The sequence below is a fragment of the Copidosoma floridanum genome, unplaced genomic scaffold (assembly GCF_036245765.1).
Source record: "Copidosoma floridanum isolate Cflo_tuat_1 unplaced genomic scaffold, Cflo_Japanese_pri ptg000007l, whole genome shotgun sequence".
NCBI classification, from domain to species: Eukaryota; Metazoa; Arthropoda; class Insecta; order Hymenoptera; family Encyrtidae; genus Copidosoma; species Copidosoma floridanum.
Genome location: NW_028321884.1, coordinates 9793062 through 9813030, shown reverse-complemented (window position 1 = coordinate 9813030; position 19969 = coordinate 9793062). Strand labels below are relative to the sequence as shown.

The 19969-nt window shown below is 40.3% G+C and overlaps 1 protein-coding gene and 1 long non-coding RNA gene across 8 annotated transcripts in view; one reads left to right on the top strand and one right to left on the bottom strand.

The window, feature by feature from the left end:
- LOC106645708 (uncharacterized) overlaps nt 1-15844 on the bottom strand; it is a 26279-nt gene extending 10435 nt beyond the window's left edge. Inside the window, exons 1-3 of the long non-coding RNA XR_001339178.2 lie at nt 15733-15844; nt 15219-15272; nt 15019-15145 (exon numbers count right to left, since the gene is read on the bottom strand). This is a non-coding gene — a long non-coding RNA (uncharacterized LOC106645708). The remainder of the gene's footprint in view (nt 1-15018; nt 15146-15218; nt 15273-15732) is intronic.
- The window catches only part of LOC106645707 (death-associated inhibitor of apoptosis 1), a 23935-nt gene extending 3966 nt beyond the window's left edge, over nt 1-19969 (top strand). Inside the window, exons 1-4 of one of the 7 annotated variants that reach the window (XM_014361623.2) lie at nt 9048-9712; nt 17317-17495; nt 17620-18367; nt 18463-19969. In XM_014361623.2, coding sequence (XP_014217109.2) covers nt 9692-9712; nt 17317-17495; nt 17620-18367; nt 18463-18963 — 1449 coding nt within the window. In that variant the 5' untranslated portion in view covers nt 9048-9691 and the 3' untranslated portion in view covers nt 18964-19969. The other 6 variants (XM_089588451.1, XM_014361627.2, XM_014361626.2 and 3 more) reach the window with 6 other exon arrangements.

Here is a 19969-nt window from a genome sequence, read left to right as displayed (position 1 = left end):
GTAGGCCCACTTCCTGTCTGATGCTTATGCGGCCCCCGCATCTCTCCTTATCCCCATGTGTGTGCTTACAAAACACGCCTTTTACACTTTTCGAGTCCCGAGTCTTTGCACATATCCCTTATACCTTTAAATAAGCTTCGTTTCATAAACATAATATACGTGTACAGGCATGTTGCAGCTTTACCTGGTGGATAGTTGACTCCATATTATACCACACACGGGGCCTGCCACAATGCACGTATACACTCGTCTCGCTCTTTTCCGGTGCGCTAGCCAACTTTCCGTGCTTCCTTTCTCCAATCTCACTTCCTGGGGGCTGTCGGAGTCCACGTTAATGCGCACACCCACGTTTCTATACGTACCTATACCGTCCAATGCTCGTGGTGCTCGCGTGAGCGTATCGTGTTTGCGTGCATGCTATACCTTTATACGCAATTGAAAAAAGAGGGATCGGCTTGACATTTTTTTTTAACCCTTTTGGGACCTCGGTGCCGGTTTTTCGTCCAGGACAATCTCTATGCTAATCCTGATGGCGACGCTTCTTGTTTGCTCATCCATTTTTTTTTTATTTTTTAAGTTTGCCATTTCTGGGACGAATTTTGTATACCTGCCGCGCTAAAAATTTCTATAAACTCATGATTGAAAATTAAGATGAAAAACAAACATTTATTGTGGATCTATTAAGGGAGATTTTTGAACTATCTACAAAATGTCGTTTCGAAACGAGAACCAACGATGTGGTTGGAAGTAGGACTATTATCCAAACTATACATCGTACGGTTACAATGGCATTGATGAGTTATTTTAAATCAATACAAGTCAAAATATATATCAAGTGATACAAACATGAGTTTCATCTATGAAAAAAAGCCTTGCCGGTTACACCCAAGTACAGGTACCTTACCAAAAACCTATTCCCACCAAGAATGACGAGTGTAACGCAATAGAAAAAAAAAAAATAAATCATAATCTTCTGGTGGAGAAAAAAAAAGAAACATATATTCAGCCATCATATGCAAATGTTTGCAAGGTCCCTCTCAAAGTCAAATCCAGTAATGAGTCACGAGCGAAAAATGTTTTTTTTTTTCTCTCCACTGCCGTGCCGCGCTGCAACATCTTGCCAACCGAAAAACACACTTATACCGATCCGAAGGTCTTCCATTTTACTTAACGATCCGATCGCTGTGTGTTGTGCCGTGCTCGTACGAAACGGAAACCATACGCCTCCTCCATGGTCTCGGTTTTGCGTGGTATTAGATTTCTGGCGACTGGCCACTTTGGAAACGCGTTTGCGCGGTACACGACGAAATCCGTGAAAACCAATTTCTCGTCGAGCAGCTCGAAAATCGATGAAAAACAGTTTACAACATCCAAAAACGTAGGAAAGTAAATACTATTGTGTTTACCGAGTCTAAAGTAAAAAATGCATCTTTGAAGCATCAACCCAAGATTTGTTCTTTTCGCAGACCAGCTCGTAAGATAAGCGAGCAATGGGATACATTTCAAGTGTTGGTCATACACACCGAGCGCGTGCTAAGCGAAACCGTCCAGATTTTCTCCTCGAACAATGTACGCCTCTCGACCCGCCGTACCGTAAAAAAAAAAAACCACCGCGTCCGCTTTTTTCGCGAGAGAAGACGCTCGAGTCCTTGCTTCTTTTCTTTTGCGGTTCACCATTTGCACACGTCCTACATACACAAGCTCCATGTATGTGCTGCTATAACGTCTGCGTCGTAATTTTTTTTCGTTGCTTGTGGCTGTACTTTCTCGCGCTTCATGGATACGTTGTAAGCCACACACGGTTGCTACAGATGATATGCCTCGCTGGCTTAGTTTATAGCTCTACTGTACGTGATGATGTTTGATGAGGAGAACCAAGACTTTGGCTCGTTTTGTCAATCACTCTGCCAAGATAATCGTCTCAGCCTTAACAGGCTAGCTCTTGGTGTGTTTTTTTTTTTTTTTTTTTTTTTTTCAATAGCTTCTAGGAATTCTGCTCTTCTTCTTGAGATTATCTTCTCTTTTTTTCCGTGAGGATAAAACTTTGCAACGGGCGGAAAATAAAAAATGGCCGAGTGTGCCGTAAGTAGTTGCAATCCCTGTTTTTTTACAAGATGCATTGCATCAATGATTGACACTAAAAAGAAACACAGGTTCTTCCCTCTACAGCTTCCCTGTGGGTTGATTTTCTCCGACTGTAGTCGAACTGGTGAAATAGTTGGCGCACCACCCTGAAGATTATTTATCAACACTCGACAACTTTAAACGTGTAAACTTCAAAAAACGAGGGTAATGTATGTGTGGTGCTTGCATACGGTAACCCACCCATACAATTATACAGACGGACCTTTTGGAAGAGCGATTCGCGTCAATTGTAAGTTTAATGTATCGAGGTAAACGGTATTGCTTCTACGACGAATAGAAAAGTTTGGTGAAGCATACGCGTTATCGAACACAATCAATACGTACGTTTGGTCGCTATTGTACCATGTTAAAATCCCCTTGAGCACGCGAAGAAACCTTGTACGGGTCCAGAAAAAAAATGTTAATATCCATAACGTGTGTCGAAGCAACGAGACCTCCCCCCGAAAAAAAGATAGCTCTTCTGGCTGCGCCACCTCCTCGGCGTGCAGTAAGTAAAACTCGGCCGTCTCCCGAAGAGCACAAAGTCTCGAACGAAATAAACTCCGCGCAGACATGTAGCCATAGCTCTCGCTCGTTGTAAAAGCACGGCACGAACCGTGCGGTTGCCACCAGCGTTGTACAGCCTTTCGTGTACAGCTAACGCACACGCACACTCTGCGCGCTTTCTTCCTTTCCATTCGCGTGCAGTGCATTATGGCTGGGCTATGCTTATGTAGGTACAAACTGGCGCATTCCGAGCACTGTTGCCAGCTCGCCGAGAACGTCTCTCGGGCCCCGTCGTTGAGTATCACTTTTGAAAAAAAGCAGTTGTGAAAGTCGAGTCGAGAAAGAGACGGAGGGAAGATCGGCATGGTCGTTGTCCGTACTCTGGCTTCGGTGGCCAAAGCTATGAACAAAAAAATGGTCAACTCGCAAGAAACTCCGATGGTTCATGATTCATTGGCTGTATACATCTTCGTACCTTATACATACGGTTGGACTTGACTGAATGTCGTAAAAGAGAAAAATAATGACTGAATTGCAAAGTTTTCCCATCCGTTGATGTAGTACCATTGTTAACGGTCACATCGGCAGGTTTCACTTGACAACGACCCAATTCGACCCAATTCGGGTCTCTTTTTATCATAAGGATTGAACCTCTTCACCAAATTTGGCTCCCAACTGCATTTGAAGACTTTGAAGATCATGTCCAAAGACATTTTACTTGATCGATCAGTGACAAAAATATATACCTCACTCTAAAGCCCCCTTTGAGACAATTGTTTGAGGAAAACGATCCAGTAGGTACTCGGTGATGAATCGATTTAGCCCTTTGGCAAACCCTTCCACTAAATGTAGATTATTATTACAAACTATAGACGTGTGTGTTATTTTGACACACTTGGATAACACAATGTTATCATGTACATATATACGGCTATAGTTTCATCGGCATTTTTGGTTGCGTTTTATCGTACCTTTTTATCAGCTATACGTACGATATACGTACTCCGAGCGGAAACCCAGCGTACAGATAAAGCCCCGGCATGAAACATCAGTCGCGTACCATATCCCCGCAATATTATCGCGCCAGGGAACAACAACCACCATATCGCACCACCAACACACACAATCAGACACTGCTATCTGTACATTATTTCAATAGTTGTGAAATTTGTGACTTTTCAATTCGAGAGAATAGATATAATAACTCATGGGTTACCTGTTGCAGTTGGAAAAAAAAAAAAAAAAAAAAAAAAAAAAACACCTCTGACCGAAGAATCAATTTGGGTCCAATACTCGTTTTTGTTTCATACATTCGATAATCTATATAGAATACATGTACAAGGGTCTTTTAAATCATTTTAACTTAACTTCCAAATGATCGTGTGAAGAATCACACGAGCGACAACCCATGTGTAGATGCGTATACAGTCCCAAAAATACGTAAAGGATATAATATTATAGTCTTGTGTTCCATTCCATGCGGACCACTATCGGCGCAGGGAGGTATACATTACGCTACTCCAGTGCTGCGGGACCCCTACCACGTCTCTTTCTCCTTGTACGTGGGAATTTTCCCGTCCCAGGTTTTCCAGTCGCACGCTACATCGGCATTCCAGAGTGAATTACACACTCTCGCGATCACTATACACACGTTTGTGCGGAGGGATCGGCATTTCTACACGTGTGTGTGAAGGATCTCGTCTTTTTAAAAGGCTCGTGGACCACAACGAGGGGTTGGTTGTTACTCGCGTGGGAGATCTGATGCTCGATGTTTGGGAAAAAAAAAAAAAATTGCGCTTCTATACCGTATACAATATGCGATGGGTAACGTATGTAAAATAAGGTCTCGTGTGTCCATTTGTATGCACGTATAGTATCGCTTGGAAAAGTCAAGCATGCGGCTATTGTATTGTTATGACGATAATAATTTAAATGGCTTAGATTGTGCGTATATAATGATTTTGATGATGAACAACAAAAGAACAATGCGACGCTCGACTTGGAGGAATCTTGCGTGAATCATCTTCGTTAGAACGGATCGTTACTTGCGTGCTAATTTTTTTTCTTGGCAACGTTCAATATATTCATAAATTACTTATGCCGATTGTTTTTCGAGGCTATCATGGAGTTGCCAATGATATGCGAGAATCATGATTGTAATGAGCCTATATATGGTGCTTCAAACCTTCTTGATAATGGAACGAACGTATTTGTGACAATTTTGGATTACGAGTAAGTTATTAAGTAATTCACAAATTTGGTTTTGCTCCAAAGAAAAAAAAAAAACTGTTTGCGCGTTTTCTGAAGATGTGTCCGTCAACCATGGCAATTTCGAGAAGACTGAGCTCTTGAGGCAGCCAGTAATCTACTTTCAAAAATGTGACGAAGACGAGTAGAGGTCGTTGGTGTAGGTTTTTATTCGTGGCGCACTTTTTTTAATTCGGTCTCTCAAAACTACGCGGAAATAGTGTCCATCGTCAACGTTGTCTGATATTACAATTTTCAAAGGAATACATCGATTCGTCTCATTTTTCGTACATTTTTATAACCGACTACAACTGAATTTCTTGTACAACGACACGATCCAGTTTTATTATTTAATTTTATTGTAGAACGCGTGGTTATTAACAATACCTATGTTTTTAGTTACAAATGGCACACAGTCTGTAATAGTTTCAATTGAATTCGAACATAAAAGTTTGGGCTCAACTGTATATATATATATATATATATATATATAAATACAAACGTTTTCCGAGGAACGATTCGAACGATGAATGATAAAAATTCTTTTTTTTTATTTTGTTTCGCTCACACCGGATGTATGATGCAGAAACGTTTTTTCATGCTCTTGTTGATATACTCGCAGAACTGTTTAGCAAATGATTAACCGGCTCGAGTCATAGTTGGCGTGTACTTATCGCGTTACATCGTCAATTTTTATTTTGGATGTCTCATCGTTGCGAACACGCGCGAATGACCAATCCATACATTTGTTTGATTTTATTTATTTATTTTTTTAATTTTAACATAAAAATGGCTACTGTTCAATTGGTACGGATTTGGTGCGCCTTCTACGGGCGATTTAATAAAAAAAGAAAAGTATAATTCAAAAATACAAACACGTGGACTTTGATCAGACCCCGCTCGCACGTCCTCTTCTATACTCCTTGAAACAAAATCCAAGGAGTGAAAAAAACCTGTTCCCCCAGACTCCAAATGGTCCCTCGATTTACCGGACGCGAAAATGACCCTTGAAAAAAACGTCCAGCTCACGTTTTGTACACAATACGTGACGCGCAAAAGCTCGCGATTCATCCGCGCGTACAAGGCGTATACACGTTATACGCGAAAAAGCGCGTAGTAGAAAAAGCCCGCATTCATGTCTTCTGCATGAACCGACACCCCCCGAAAGCCCCTTTCATTCGCGAAAATTGGCGACTCGAGCTTTACGACGCGTAGTGAGTAACGCGTACTACACCCGCTATATTTTCCTCTTAAGCCCGCATCATTCATCAAACGGGGCTGGGGAGTAGGAAACAAACAAAAAAAAAAAAAAAAAGTGGAAAGGAAAAGCACCCTCGGAAACAATAGTCTGGGCGCACGTGAATGCGAAAACGACGCCCGCGCCCGAGATGTCTCACAAACGCCCTTTGTCCCGCAGCACCGAGAGACGACTCGTACACCCGCGCAACTATAGGTATATAAGACGATATCCTTACAACTCTCGTGCAGCGGAGACGTTCTTTCACATGTACCTAAGTATATGTACGATACTCGCGCGTTAGAAGGGCTGCTGACTTTTACTCGGCTCCGTTGCAGAAAATTCATTCTTCGCTCGGGTGTACTTGTAACTTGTGTATAAGTACATGTATGGGAGGGGGGGGGTACCGAGATCTCTCGCGCGAGAAAGAAACCACCGCGCTCTCGTAACCCAGGAGGTGCGGGGCAAGGGGAGAGCAAAGGAATTCGTGCCCTGCAGTGATGGTGGTGGGCATGTATAAGAGAGAGAGGCTGATGGTTGAACGGAGCTTGAACCGAGCGAGCACCAAGTGTATTATATGTATATATAGGTACATACCTACTACTTACAGCCGAGAGCGAGAAAATAACGCTCGTTGTGTGTAAAAGTATATGTATATGCATTCCGGATAAAAGATAAGGAGGAGGAGAGGAATGGAATCTCGTCGTGGGCGCACTCCTCTCGGGGAAGGGCAAAGAGAGAGAGAGAGAGAGAGAGAGAGACACATATATAATATATGTGCAATATACACGGAGATGCTTCTTCTTCTTCTTCTTCTTCTCGAAATGTTGGTGGTGGTGATGGTGTACTACGGGATGGCTCGCTCTCTTTCTCGCTTATTCTCGAGGAGCATGTAACGAGAGAGTCAATGGCGGAGGCTCCGGGGTTTCTTCTTCTTCTTCTTCCTTTGGGTGCAATGTTTGCCAAGCTAGCGTGGAAATTTTTTCGATGGCGCAGGGTTGATGGGTACAGTTCGTGTGGATTGGGCATTTTGTTGGTCCAGGGGTCTTGGATCCTTTTTTTTTCATGGGGGTACGCTTATGTGACTTTTTTCCCTTTTACTATTTCTATGATTCTATAGCTTTCAATGAAAATAGAGACAGTTGCAGGAAAACAAGTCAAATTTTTTTTATTTTTTTTTTTTTTATTAGACAGTTGTGAAAAATTTACTGGATCCCTCAAGTTGTTGCAAAAGGGAAATGGATTTGGTTGAAAAAGCTACGTGTAGGCTGAAGATTAAATTTTTTTCACTTCATTTTAAAGTTTGTCTTAGAAAAATAAAAGGCTCGATGCAATTTAAACTTTGGACCATATCAACAAAAACTATCAACATGCTTTTGTATCACGTTAGAAAAAAGAACTCGAGTTTATGTAGAGTTTTTATTTTTCACATTGTCTATGGTGTGGAACCTAATAATTTTCGTTTGATTAAAAATTACTAAGTAGTACCTTCGTGCTGTGTATTTTCATTTTAACCTTTAGTAAATTTTGCAGATCGGGATTTTGGGAACTACTAGGAAAGTATATTGGTATCGATTGAGTAGGTACATCGATCGGAATTGTCTAAAAATGTTTTTAAAAAATTTTTCTTGCACTACATGCGAAAATACACCATATTATATTGTAAAACTGAATCGCAGGAAGAAATTGACAAATGTAACGTTTATTAATACTAAAAAATCGCGTTTTTTGTTTGAATAATTTTAATTTTGAAGAATTTTCTTTGATCCTTAGCTTGTCAAACGTACCTTTTTACGAGCCGTTTGGATGACTGATTTGGCACCATTCCATTTAGCTGTCAACGCAGCAGTTAAGTGTCGTGTAATTAAAATTTTTTTATGTTAAACATTGCTCATCAAAGACAGAGTTGAAGAGTTAAGTTACGAAAAAAAAACTACAGGCATCATGTTGATAAAGTCCTTGTTTTATGGTTTTTACCATTCCTCTTCCTAATTTGGGACTTGGCATTCAACTTTTGAACAATTAACGGATGATGGGATGGAATGGTAAATGGGACGAAAAAACGTGCATTAATGCCTTTCAGATTATTTCGGGCTGGATGATTTATTTTTGTAACTTCTAATGTTATGCGCTTAAAACTCACCCATTTGATAAGATCCTTTTCGAGACATTTTTTATTTTCGTCTAGGAAAATAGTTTAATCCATTATTCAGAGTTTAAAATGATATTTAATTCAAGGTTTTACCCCAAAGACTCATTTTCAAAACTTGTAAGAAGCTACCAAAGTACTTGATCATTCAGAATATTCTTTCTAAATCAAGCTTAATTATTGTGAAAAAACTCTTCAACCCCATTTTTATGGAAGTGCTCGTTGTAATAAACATCCCTGGATAACTGTGAATAAGACCACTAACTGGTATCAATGAAAAAAAATCTCAAACCCTAAAATAACTGTAAAATCAACCCCCTCAAGGGTGCATACAAAAAAACCGGGTGGTTTGATTCCAGGAAAAAAAAAATCCAAAAGACATTTAAATGGTCCAAAAAGTCGGACCCATTTCCACCGGGTTTCCCAAACCAGTTGGGACCTGTTTCTCCAATTTTTCAGCTCAAACAGCCCTTTGCCGCTACAAATCCATGGTATTTGTGAAAAATTTGTTAACAACTACAGATTCCAAGTGCCTGCCTCTCTAATAACTCCAGTTTTCTCCTTTCCTCGCGGCCAAAGTATAACAGGGGCCACAGTTTTCCCACGAACGAGTACCAGAGAGAGAGATATATAGAGCGGGCAATCGCTGCGGCAACATCGCGCATGGCCCTATCATACAAACGCGCCGCGGGAGCTGTTGGCGCTTGGCAACTCTGCAGCCGCTCTCTGGTGAGGTCGTCGTCGTCGTCGTCGTCGTCGGCTGTGTGAGTGCGCGCAGAGCTCTCCAATGTATTATACATTTTCTCCATCGCTCCGCGCCTTGGCTGCGCCGCCGTACACCCCTGCCCTACCTAATACGGACTCCGAGGCAGACGAAGCTCGGTCGGCTTACCATCAACAACACCCGTGTTTGTGCGCCCAAAGAGGCTCGCTCGCGCTACTTTTTCGCGGGTACCCCTAAGTTTAGGGCAGATGTGCTTGACGGACAGGGCAACCGTTTGATATGTGTGTGATGGGTGTGTGTCTGTGACTGTGCGCGTGTTTTTGCTTTTCTTTTTCTTTTTTTTTTCATTTTTTTTTCGAGGACTCGAACCATCGTGGGTGCGGGTTCGATTCTTGGCCGTGGAGAAAAAAAAATTATTCTGGTGTTCGGTTCGAGAGTCGTTTCTTTTTGGTTCTTCCACATGGCGCTCTTTGTTTTTGCGTTGAATTCTTGTTTTTTGGAGCTTTAAAACGGACCATACAACTTCAGCACGCCCTTCGTTAACGTTAAATAGGGAAAGGAGTATCCGGCTTGTAAGATAACATACACGTACACGCAAAAAGACTGGCGACGATTCATTCTCGACCGGAGAGAGACCTTCGAAACAGACGACACGTATGAAATTCTCAGCACACGCTGCACGATTATAAAGTTCTCCCGTACAATGCTGGAAACTATGTTGATCGTACGTATCTTACAATATTTATCATTGATAAATTTCATGCATTGCTCGTTGCATTTTTCATTTTTCATTTTTCATTTTTCATTTTTCATTTTTTTTGCCCCTCATTTGTTTATTATTATAGATTTATGCATGTAAACGTTTACATATGTACATATAAATGTTTGGGCCAGAGTGTGCGAGAGAGGAGTGTCGCGTTTGCGCCCTGCGAGAGCAGCTATAGGTATTGTAAGTTACGTCGCCCAGGAAGGGCATTGATTTACAGCGCTTGCTGGGTAGGTACAGGGGGCTATATATACGTTGCCCATATATATATATATACATATATGTCCCATGCAGTGTCTCTTTTCCTCTCTCGCGGTAGGGGTACATCTGTTCGGTAGACCCCCCACCTATTATGGAACGATGGCCGCTCTTCTTTTTGTTAGGCCTTTTACCGAATTTTCGGAGTATATGTCTTTTTTGGCGCCAGGCTTTTATCTTTCTTTTTTTTTTTTTTTTTGTTCAATGCATAATAGCGACGGGCCTTTGGAAAACCGTTCACTTCGAGAATCGGTATCTTTTGTACTTCTTTGCTCCTTTTTCCTTTCTTCTTATCGCAATGAGTATACGTGCTCTCGTTGCGGACGGGGAGCGGAAAGGGAGGCCACTCTGAAGCGGTTTAATCGGCGATAAGCTCTGTGGGTGTGAAAAGGTTTAAATTACCTCGAAGGTCGGCCTTTTCTGTTTGCTTAGGGATTTTTTTTTTTTTAATTGTTTTTTTGTCTTTTTTGGAAAGGAAGATAAAAAAGAATGTTATTGTGTGCCAAATGATTCTCACAGCTGCGCAATTAGATTTCGCGCAAGCGAAATAAACAGAGCGTAAAGCTACGAAGTCTTTTTGTATACGAACCTGCAAGACTTTAGCAAGACCCCATCGATAATTTGTATGAAATTGTATGAGAAATAATGCCCTATTCAAGTCTCGATCGTTGGAACGGATGGTTGACTGAATCGCATTGTACTTGGCTCGCATTGTTCAAAAGCCAACAACGTAAGCGCGTTCTTTTTGTTCGAAGAAGGAAAACAAAAAAAAAAATAAATAAATAAATAAAAAAAAGATCCATCGAGCATTGACTAATGCTTAGCATGAAATTGCTTAGATAATCACGTGATTAGTAATAGTACGGCGCCCGCGAGGCGCCTCTCGATATGCGCTTGTGCACGAGATGGAAAACACATACCTATCGAACGGCTTTCTAAGAAAACCGATTTATACACGCATTGGTGCAAATCAAGCTTTGTGGTATAGCGCCACGGTGGCAAGTATCATAGAAATATTGTGACAATGCAGGTAGCAAATCTGTTGCTGTTCTTTGGCCCGTTATTCCTTTTAACAATAATTAGATGTTGGCATATTAAAAAAGAAAATTGCCGATTTTCCGTTAGAAAGTTCAACCCTACCCCTCCCCTCCTCGTTAAGTACACCCAAGCCTGTAAATACATAAAGTTACAACTCTCAATTAAATTTTTTTACATTGAAAGATTTTAATGGTCGTACCTAATGCATGTATTTAGCTAATTTACCAATATGGAGGGCTCACACTCGAATGATAAACCTCTTCAACAAATGGCAACCATCGACGGTATACCGAACAACAATGATTTCTTAAAATTCACGCGATAGTACTTGATGTACATCACAATGCAAGGGTATATAAATGATGTTTGGAAAAAAATTTGGTAAATTAAAGTGTGGCAAAACATACCCTGATGCAAACCATTGATTCTGTATTTGTTGATGTTCGTTGTTGTCCTGAATAAAAAAAAAAAAAAAAAAAAAAAAAAAAAAAAAAAAGAAACTCGCAACAATCATCCAATCGTACATGTGTGGATGCAATATGACACACAGAACCATTTAAGTACAGAAGTAGTTAGTTTCCCGTGTGGGTACAACAGCTGTGCTCGATTTCGCTCGGTTCGTTGCTTCATGCCGAGAGCACGGCTTTTACAACGAGCGTTGGCTTCGTGGCCATTTTGGCTCTCCGCACACTCGCTGTGTGTAAGCCAAGCTCGACTTTCCACCGAGAAGACAGAGAGAGAGAGGAACGGCTCAGACGATCAGACGCACATGTATGTATATGTACATGTCTATGAACGCACACTTGCTAACGATAAAAACAGGACGGCCAGAGAGAGCTGCAGGCCGTTCGTTCGTCCTTGCCGACTTTTTCGATACACGGCGTCTCTAGGATAATGCATGTGTCGGAAAAAAAGAGAGAGAGAGATCGGGAATGGAAAAACGAGCGGCTTGCGTGTATTTATATACGTGCGACGACGACGACCTGTCGAGGTCGCGATTTTTTTTTTCCTCCTTTTTCTAGACTCGTAATTATTATTATCACGCATGTATGCCCGTTTTCCTCACTTTTTTTTTTTTTTTTTTTCTTTTTTTTAGCTCTTTCATACTATCCTTTGGGTATTTTAAGCATCCGATGCCTTTCATATTCCTTTAACGTGCACTTATCATCCATATAATATATGCAGGAGAAGTTTTCCCTAAATGGGGAATATTATTTTCGTCAAACGAAGCTTGCGAAGAAAAAAGGAATAATTTAATTTATATGGAATTACACGTGAGTCAAGCCAAAGATATTTTAATTCTTCGAATTGTTGCTTATTGTTCGGCTTCTCTGCTACATACACTACTGGCTATGATAGCTTTTTTTTTCCATTCAAGTCACAATGACACGCTGCTGCTACTTGATCGTGAATACTTTTTTTTTTGTATACACATGTATGCATGATAAATGAAATCGCGCCAGATTATCGATGTGCATATATACAACCTCTTGGGATTGTAGATGCTGTGGCTTTTAAGAATATATCACACGTTCGGTTGAATAAGTGCTCGAAAGAAAAAACAATAAAAACTTTTCTCCCAGCCATATGGAGGGTAAAAAGTCGTATTGTTTAGTGCCTCAACCCACGCGTCCATGCAGCTGATGACCCCATCTTAAAAAAAGGGAGGGAATCGTGTGTGCATTTTATACTTTTGTTACAACAATCGAGCGACTGAATTACTCAGAAATTTCCACGAGAGATATAAGTACTCGTATACTTGTAGGCACGAACGGCTGCGCGCTTTCTCCTCCGCACAACAGCAGCAGCGCGTATATATAACAATATTATCGCCTGCTTACATGCACAAAGGCTATATACACACGAGAGTGTATTTTTAACAGCTCGGCTCGATAACACACAACAAACGTGATCTTTTGTACGATTCTTTTTATTTATTTTTTTTTTTTTCTTCGTCTTCGGACGGCAAATCGTGGAAGATTTTCGGGAGAGCCGATGACTCGACTCTCGGGGAACAAATGGCGGAGTTGTGGCTGATTTGACATAATGACCCGAGGACTGGATGTTTTAATTGATGGGTCTGCAAGGCGTTTTTTTTTTTTTTTTCATCCATCCAATTGTTATTGTTTGCACGAACCAATGAGTACATCTGGTGTACGAATCAGAATTTACGGGTTTTCCGCGTGGTTCTGCCAATTTGCGAATGAATCACTGGAATTTTAAAACTTCCCTCACGGGACTGAGCTGTTGCTTAAGGGGGACCACTGCGCCAATAGCCCGTTAGGCCATATAAAAGGGCCCTTTGAAGTATTGTATGTGTTATGCTCGTTTTGAGGATATTTTGAGCAACTCCAAGTTTGAGGAAACTTGCATTTTACGAAACGCATGAAAGTTGGTTGGTTTGAATAAATATTAAAGCACATCTTATCGTTTTTCATTGTAACTCTTATCAAATTTTCCCATCTTTCACATTGATTTACATGTAACTTTTTTCACCACTTAGTACGTTGAGCTTTGCGTAGCTGATGGTAATAAATTCACTTTTGATTAATAAGACTTAGTATTTAACTGGATTCATTTAAATATTTCTCATACAAAATCAATTTCGATTTGAGTATGTACTCCCGTAAAAAAAAATCCCTATTGACTCGACGTTTGTTAGAATCATTTTCACTGATTGGTATTATTTGGTAGGTAACGTTAACTTATAAAAAACTAATAAATCAAATAAATAAATTATAACTAATATTGGAAACATTTTCAAATCCACAATTTTCTAATGATAAAAAACAGTTCCTACCTTATCGACGCATGCTATCAGTCGGTAGGGAAGGTCACTGGTTGTTGGTAACTGAACAACCGACCTTACCTGCCAACGGTCTCTTCCGCGCAAAGTTTAAACCCAATAAAATTTACATTCATTAGACACACGAAATGACTGACAGCCCGAAAAAAAAACCCCATATCTTTGTTTTGTACCTCAGTGTGACTCACGAACGAGCAATTACAAAGGAAAATTTGACAGAAGCGCATTGAGAAGTACCTTCACTAAAACTTTTGTGAATAGACAGATATAGTATGTAGATGCGTCAAAGTTTTCCGCTGCCCTCATATCCATTAGGAGTTGAATGAAAATTCGGAAGTCCCCCTCGTAAAATAAAAACAAAAAAAGGCACCCTCTTGAGAATACGGTACTTATGGGTATAGTACGATGCATATATATATAATCATAGATACTGCACCATACACGAAAACTATGGCATCAGATCGGCAGATGCGCGACAGCCGGAGGCCGGAACCACATGTGCAGGGATGTACACACAAATGTACATGTATATATTTCAGAGGGGCGTACTTATAGTAGAAGAGGATAGAGACGACGTCGTTGTGGGTGTTGCGAAGATAAAAAGAAAAAATGCGAGTGAGACACACTATTCTCTTTAAAAGGACGCACGCCTAAGCGGAGGAGCTTTCATTACACCTTTTCTTCATGTATTGAGGATACCTACACGTTATGTTTGTCAAGCTGCGTGTATATTGCGACTCGATAAATCAATTTATCGTCGTTCTTTTCACGCTTCGAGTGAAACGTGTGTGGTTTTTAAAAATTTGCTTATCGTCGTCGTCGTCATCGTCAGAAAAAAAAAAAAAAAGCGAGGCAGGTGGATAAGCTCATGATCGTAAAAAACACTCGCGCCCACGTAGTTAGGACTTTTAATTGTTAAAGACGTCAATTAAACTCATATCTGACGATGCTTCGAGGCGTAGGTATACGTACATACATACGTACACCCACACCCGTTTTTAATTTGTTTTTAAGGTATTACACGTTCCGCATGAGCAAACGCGCACTTACAGGTTTCCTTGTTCTGTTTTTCCCCTCTGACTATTGCAACATGTCGAAACAATATTGTAACCAGACATTTGTATCTTTTTTTTTTGTTATTAATAAAAAATACTATGCTTACGTTAATTTTTCACCATGTACGTATTGCCAAGAGGACCTTGATTCAATTGCTGTGTGCGTGTAGGTATTATTCGTTTTCATCCAATTGATGGAACAATCATTCCATGTGTGCATCCTACTTCTACTTCCTGCAATCAAAGTTTCGAGTTTCAAACGTAGTTACATTGCTTACTCGCATGTGTTTGTTATTAATCTCCTTACTTGTCGTTGGAAAACCTTCTGAGCTGGAATTTCAAGTATCTGTAGATTCTGTTTCTAAAAATATAAAATTGTTTTACAAACAGTTACGTACACTTATAGCTACGCGTGAATGTAAAAAATATTTCTTCCCAGCCTTAGGTAATAAAGCTCTCTTTACGTAATCATTGCTTTTAAATATATATATAAGCCATCACGCACGCGTTCAATCGGCAATGTGATGTACATATATGTGAAACAACTGTCGCTAAATGAAAAAAAAAAAAAAAAACGTTACATAAGCCACGCGCGCGTCCTTGCATCGTTAACGAAACAAGTATATATAAGTGTACGTCACGGATTGAGTACACGCACACACCTACGCCCGCATAAAAACAGCGCTGGACAAATTTATCGGTTCGTCAAGCAAGAGAGCTATTACACGAGAGATACATATAATATATTGTTGGGAAAAAATAAAACTGCGCAGCGTTGACGCCCACGTTAGTAATTAGTGTACTTATAAGTATATACTTACAGATGCATCGTGTCGTGTAGGTATTACCTTTTAGGTGTAACATCACGTATTTCCATTAAATATCTATAGCACGCGCGTTGCCGCGTTGTTATCTTCGCTTTTTGCGCCATCGCGTATGACGTATACCCTACCGTTGTTTGTAAAGTCAATCGCAGTCGACAATCAACAAAAATACTTTTATGACGGTTTTGTGTAAAAACCACCGCACCTCGAAGATGAAATCACTATTGGCTTAACTTGTGCCGTCGGTTATTCCTTACTTTACCAAAAATCTGTTATAAACAATAACATGTTGCAATACGCGCACTCGTGAGGTTGTGCCTCTGTTTTTGTGCACGCAATTTTATTTTTCCGTTCCCCGTGTCTATATACCTATCTCTATCGCCACCGGCGACGGACCGGCCTCACCCTTCATCCTTCATCATCTGTCGCTCTTTCCTCTCCTTCTCTCTCTCGCGTATGTGCGTAATGTGCGCTGTACCACGTGTATACATATAGTTTAGACTATAGGGGTAACAGCTGCTTAGTTGCACGTTAGTCTTGCCAGATCTCGGTGAAGAGGAGAGGTGTGGCGAGCCCAAGGAAACGATCAGTAAACGTTTGGAGTTTGGACTTGATGGAGGAAGCAATTAAAAGGATTATTAAGTACTTGAATTATAGTTTGAGTTTTGCCGAGTGTGTTTTAATCACCATTTTTGTTTGAATATTCTTTTTTTTGTTCTTTACTCTTAAAAGTTTGATTTGTCGATAGTTTTCATTCTGCTGTGTGTTTGTTGTTCATGTGGTTTGTAGGTTGAGTATTGTAGAAACAATGGCTTTTGTTTTAGAAGTATAGGACTTTTGCCAAAACGAATTGCAAAATTACGAGAATCAAACTTTTTCGTGCTATTGCGTGAAACAAGGTACTTGCGTATGGATAATATAGGACAGGCAATGCAGGCTGCTAATTCATTAGTGACATCAACACGTGCTTTATAAAAATGTTTTTTTTTTCTTCGGTTTTTATACAAAAAGCAGTAATTTGCTGTACTTTTTTTTTAAATTTTTTTTTTTTTTCCCAACTCATTGTTCAAACGCGTTGGGTGTGGCAGTGCTATGAGTTACATTTCAAACTGCAACTAAGCTTTGCTGGCCTAGACCCAGTCTGTACATGTATAATAGATAAAATTACCTATACTTAGTCACTTAGGTGATGCTGATGACATAACAGCTCTATTCATTGCTATAGTTACAAAAAAATAGAGCTCTCCGACTCTGAATGTTTGCATTGGTTGGGTGTGTGCGTGAAATTCATATGGAAGGACAAGGTTGTTTTTTACATGCTTAAGTGCGGTATTATGTTGATCAGTTAACTGGTTTTACAATAAAAGTTGAATCACGACACTTGTATGAAAGGCCTTGTATGCATTGAAAACATCTCATTTTCATACTTTTTGAATTTTCCAATGACTCATGTGTATAATTAGTTTTTTATCTGCAACTGTATATCATTAAAAACTTATAACATCAAACTACGTTTTTTAAATAGAAATGTGAAAAATAGAATAATACTTATAATAATTCAACATTTTTTTTTTTTTACAGCCAAAATTCGAAAAATTCAGCGACCTGCGTCTGAAGGAGGGTAAGATGGCTGGATTGCTGGATCGCAGGGAAACCGTTTTTTCTCCATGTATACTGAAGCCAAATTCAACCCCGAGAGCGCCAACGCCTCCCCAGCCTGAAAGCAACGAAGTCGATGATGCAGGCAGTATGGACTACCGGTAAATATCGCGACCTTACGTTTTGATTGTGGTTCTTTGTGTCCATTCAAGTAAATAGATAATTTCAAGGAACTAGATAATGCTCTAAAATACGAAATCTTGAAAGAAACCTCGTGTCTCTTAGGTTCGAAGAAGCCCGTCTCCAGAGCTTCGAGAACTGGCCCTCGCCCTACGTACGCCCAGCCGACTTAGCAGCAGCAGGCTTCTATTACACGAAGCAAATCGATCGAGTGCGTTGCTTCGAGTGCAAAACTGAGATTTGCTGCTGGGAAGACGGCGATGACCCCATGTCCGAGCATCAGCGCTGGGGTGGTCGTTGTCGTTTTATTAGAAAGTTGCCTTGCGGTAACGTGCCCATTGGCGCGGATGCCAGTGCGATACCACCTCCAAGACCTCGAGGACGCGACGTTTGCGGACCTTACGGTTTAGATTACAGGCTAAGCGCTGAGGCTGATACGCATGCCGCCACCATGAATCCGTCATCCTCTTCGTCGACGGGTGAGTCGAAGGACCAGCCGCAAATGTTGCCCTCGCCTGCTAGATTGGGCACCCTTGGAATCGCGATTGCCAAGAAGCCCGACTTTCCTGACTATCAGAGTTACGAGGCTAGGTTGGCATCGTTTGCCGACTGGCCTGCTTCGATGGCTCAGACCAAGGAGAAGATGGCTGAGGCTGGCTTTTTCTATTCCGGGACTGAGGATCAGACCACTTGCTATCACTGTGGCGGTGGTTTGAAGAAGTGGGAGCCACAGGACGATCCCTGGGTCCAGCATGCCAAGTGGTTCTCGACTTGCTTTTACGTGAGGGTTGTTAAGGGACAAGAGTTTATTAATGGTGTCGTTGGAAAAGAAATGCCCTCGCTATCCGAAGAGGTAAAGATTATACTCTTATAACGATTATATAAATATTCCATGACCAATTTACCTTTAACAATGGAAAAAAAAAAAATGATTTTTCGTTTTTACAGGAAATCAGTAGGATGAACCTTCCTGGCTACATACAAAAAGTTAATGCCTCCTCGATTCTTCAAAAGCGCGAAATGAAGCAGGAACAGACTGAACAATCTCAGATGGAAGAGTCAAGCGAAAACACTGCGGGACCGAGCACCGCGTGCCCGACTCCTATGCCTCGCACTAAAGTTAATGAGACAGTAGCCACGGTTTCCATGGTAAACTCAAATAGTAGTAGCGATATTGTTGAGCAACAGCAACAAGAACAAGAACAGCCTCAGCAGGCTCAAGTTCAGCAGTTGCAACAGCAGCAGGAAAAAGCGCAGCAGGTGTTGCCCACAGAAAAGAAACCCATGGATGACGCGCGTGCCTGCAAAATCTGCTACAATGAGGAATTGGGAATCGTATTTCTTCCGTGCGGACACATTGTGGCGTGCATCAAGTGTGCCCCAGACATGACGACTTGCGCTGTCTGCAGGAAAAAGGTAGACATGATCGTGCGCGCCTTTTTCTCTTAGTACGTTTCAAAGCTGTGGGCTAGTGGTTGGCTCGGGAACAACTTTATTCGACGAGTAGTTTTCATTGTCGCTTCTGTAACGTCGTCGTCATTCGGTTGAAAAAAAAAAAAAAAAAAAAAAAAAAAAAAGAGAAAGAAAAAAAAACCATAATTAGGAAGGCTTCGTTTTGAAAGGACGTTTTTGGTGTTCTTCTCCCACCTTTCCCCACCTGACACGTAAGAAAACGAAACGTAGCCGATGAGAGTAAGACGACATTGAAGCTGATAATGACATGACCTGACTCATGCGCCTCATCTGGTATAAACTATAAACACAAAAGTGACAAACAGTTTTATTTGTGTTTATAGTTTTCCATGATTGTTGAAAATGTATTATTAATACAAAGGATGTACCTTGCGATCGACGCATGATGTCTAGTCATTTTCAGTATTAATTTAAGTTTTTTGTGATTGTATGTTTCAACCTATGTAAACTTTGGCTAAATTAAAATTGAGAACTAGTTCCATAAAATACAGGTTCGTTACGAGTACAATTTTTATGTAAAATTCTCCATGTTTTTGTCCAAGTATTGAAGACAGTAATAGCTGGGATTGTCAAAATTGTCACAAATAAGTAAAATATTGTCAAACATGTGAAAGGTAGTGTTTAGGTTGAATAGCATTTAAAATTAAAATCTCGTGCTATAAAATAAAATGTACAAATTACGTGAAAACTACGGATACACACTTTTTGGGAGTTAATATATATGTTTATATTTAAAAGAATTTTGTTATTTTTTGAATTATTTTTTTATATTTGATTTTTCAAATAAATATTCCCTCATCAGATGTGTGTCTCTGTAGTTTTCATTATCTAACATTTTGTATGTATTGAAAATAAAATTATTAAAAGAAAACTTTATATTAAACGAACTTTGGCTCTTGAATTAAAATTTAATCAGTGCCCGGTAAAAGGCTTTGTCATGAAAAATTTCACTAATGAGAAATAATATACATATGTATCTTTA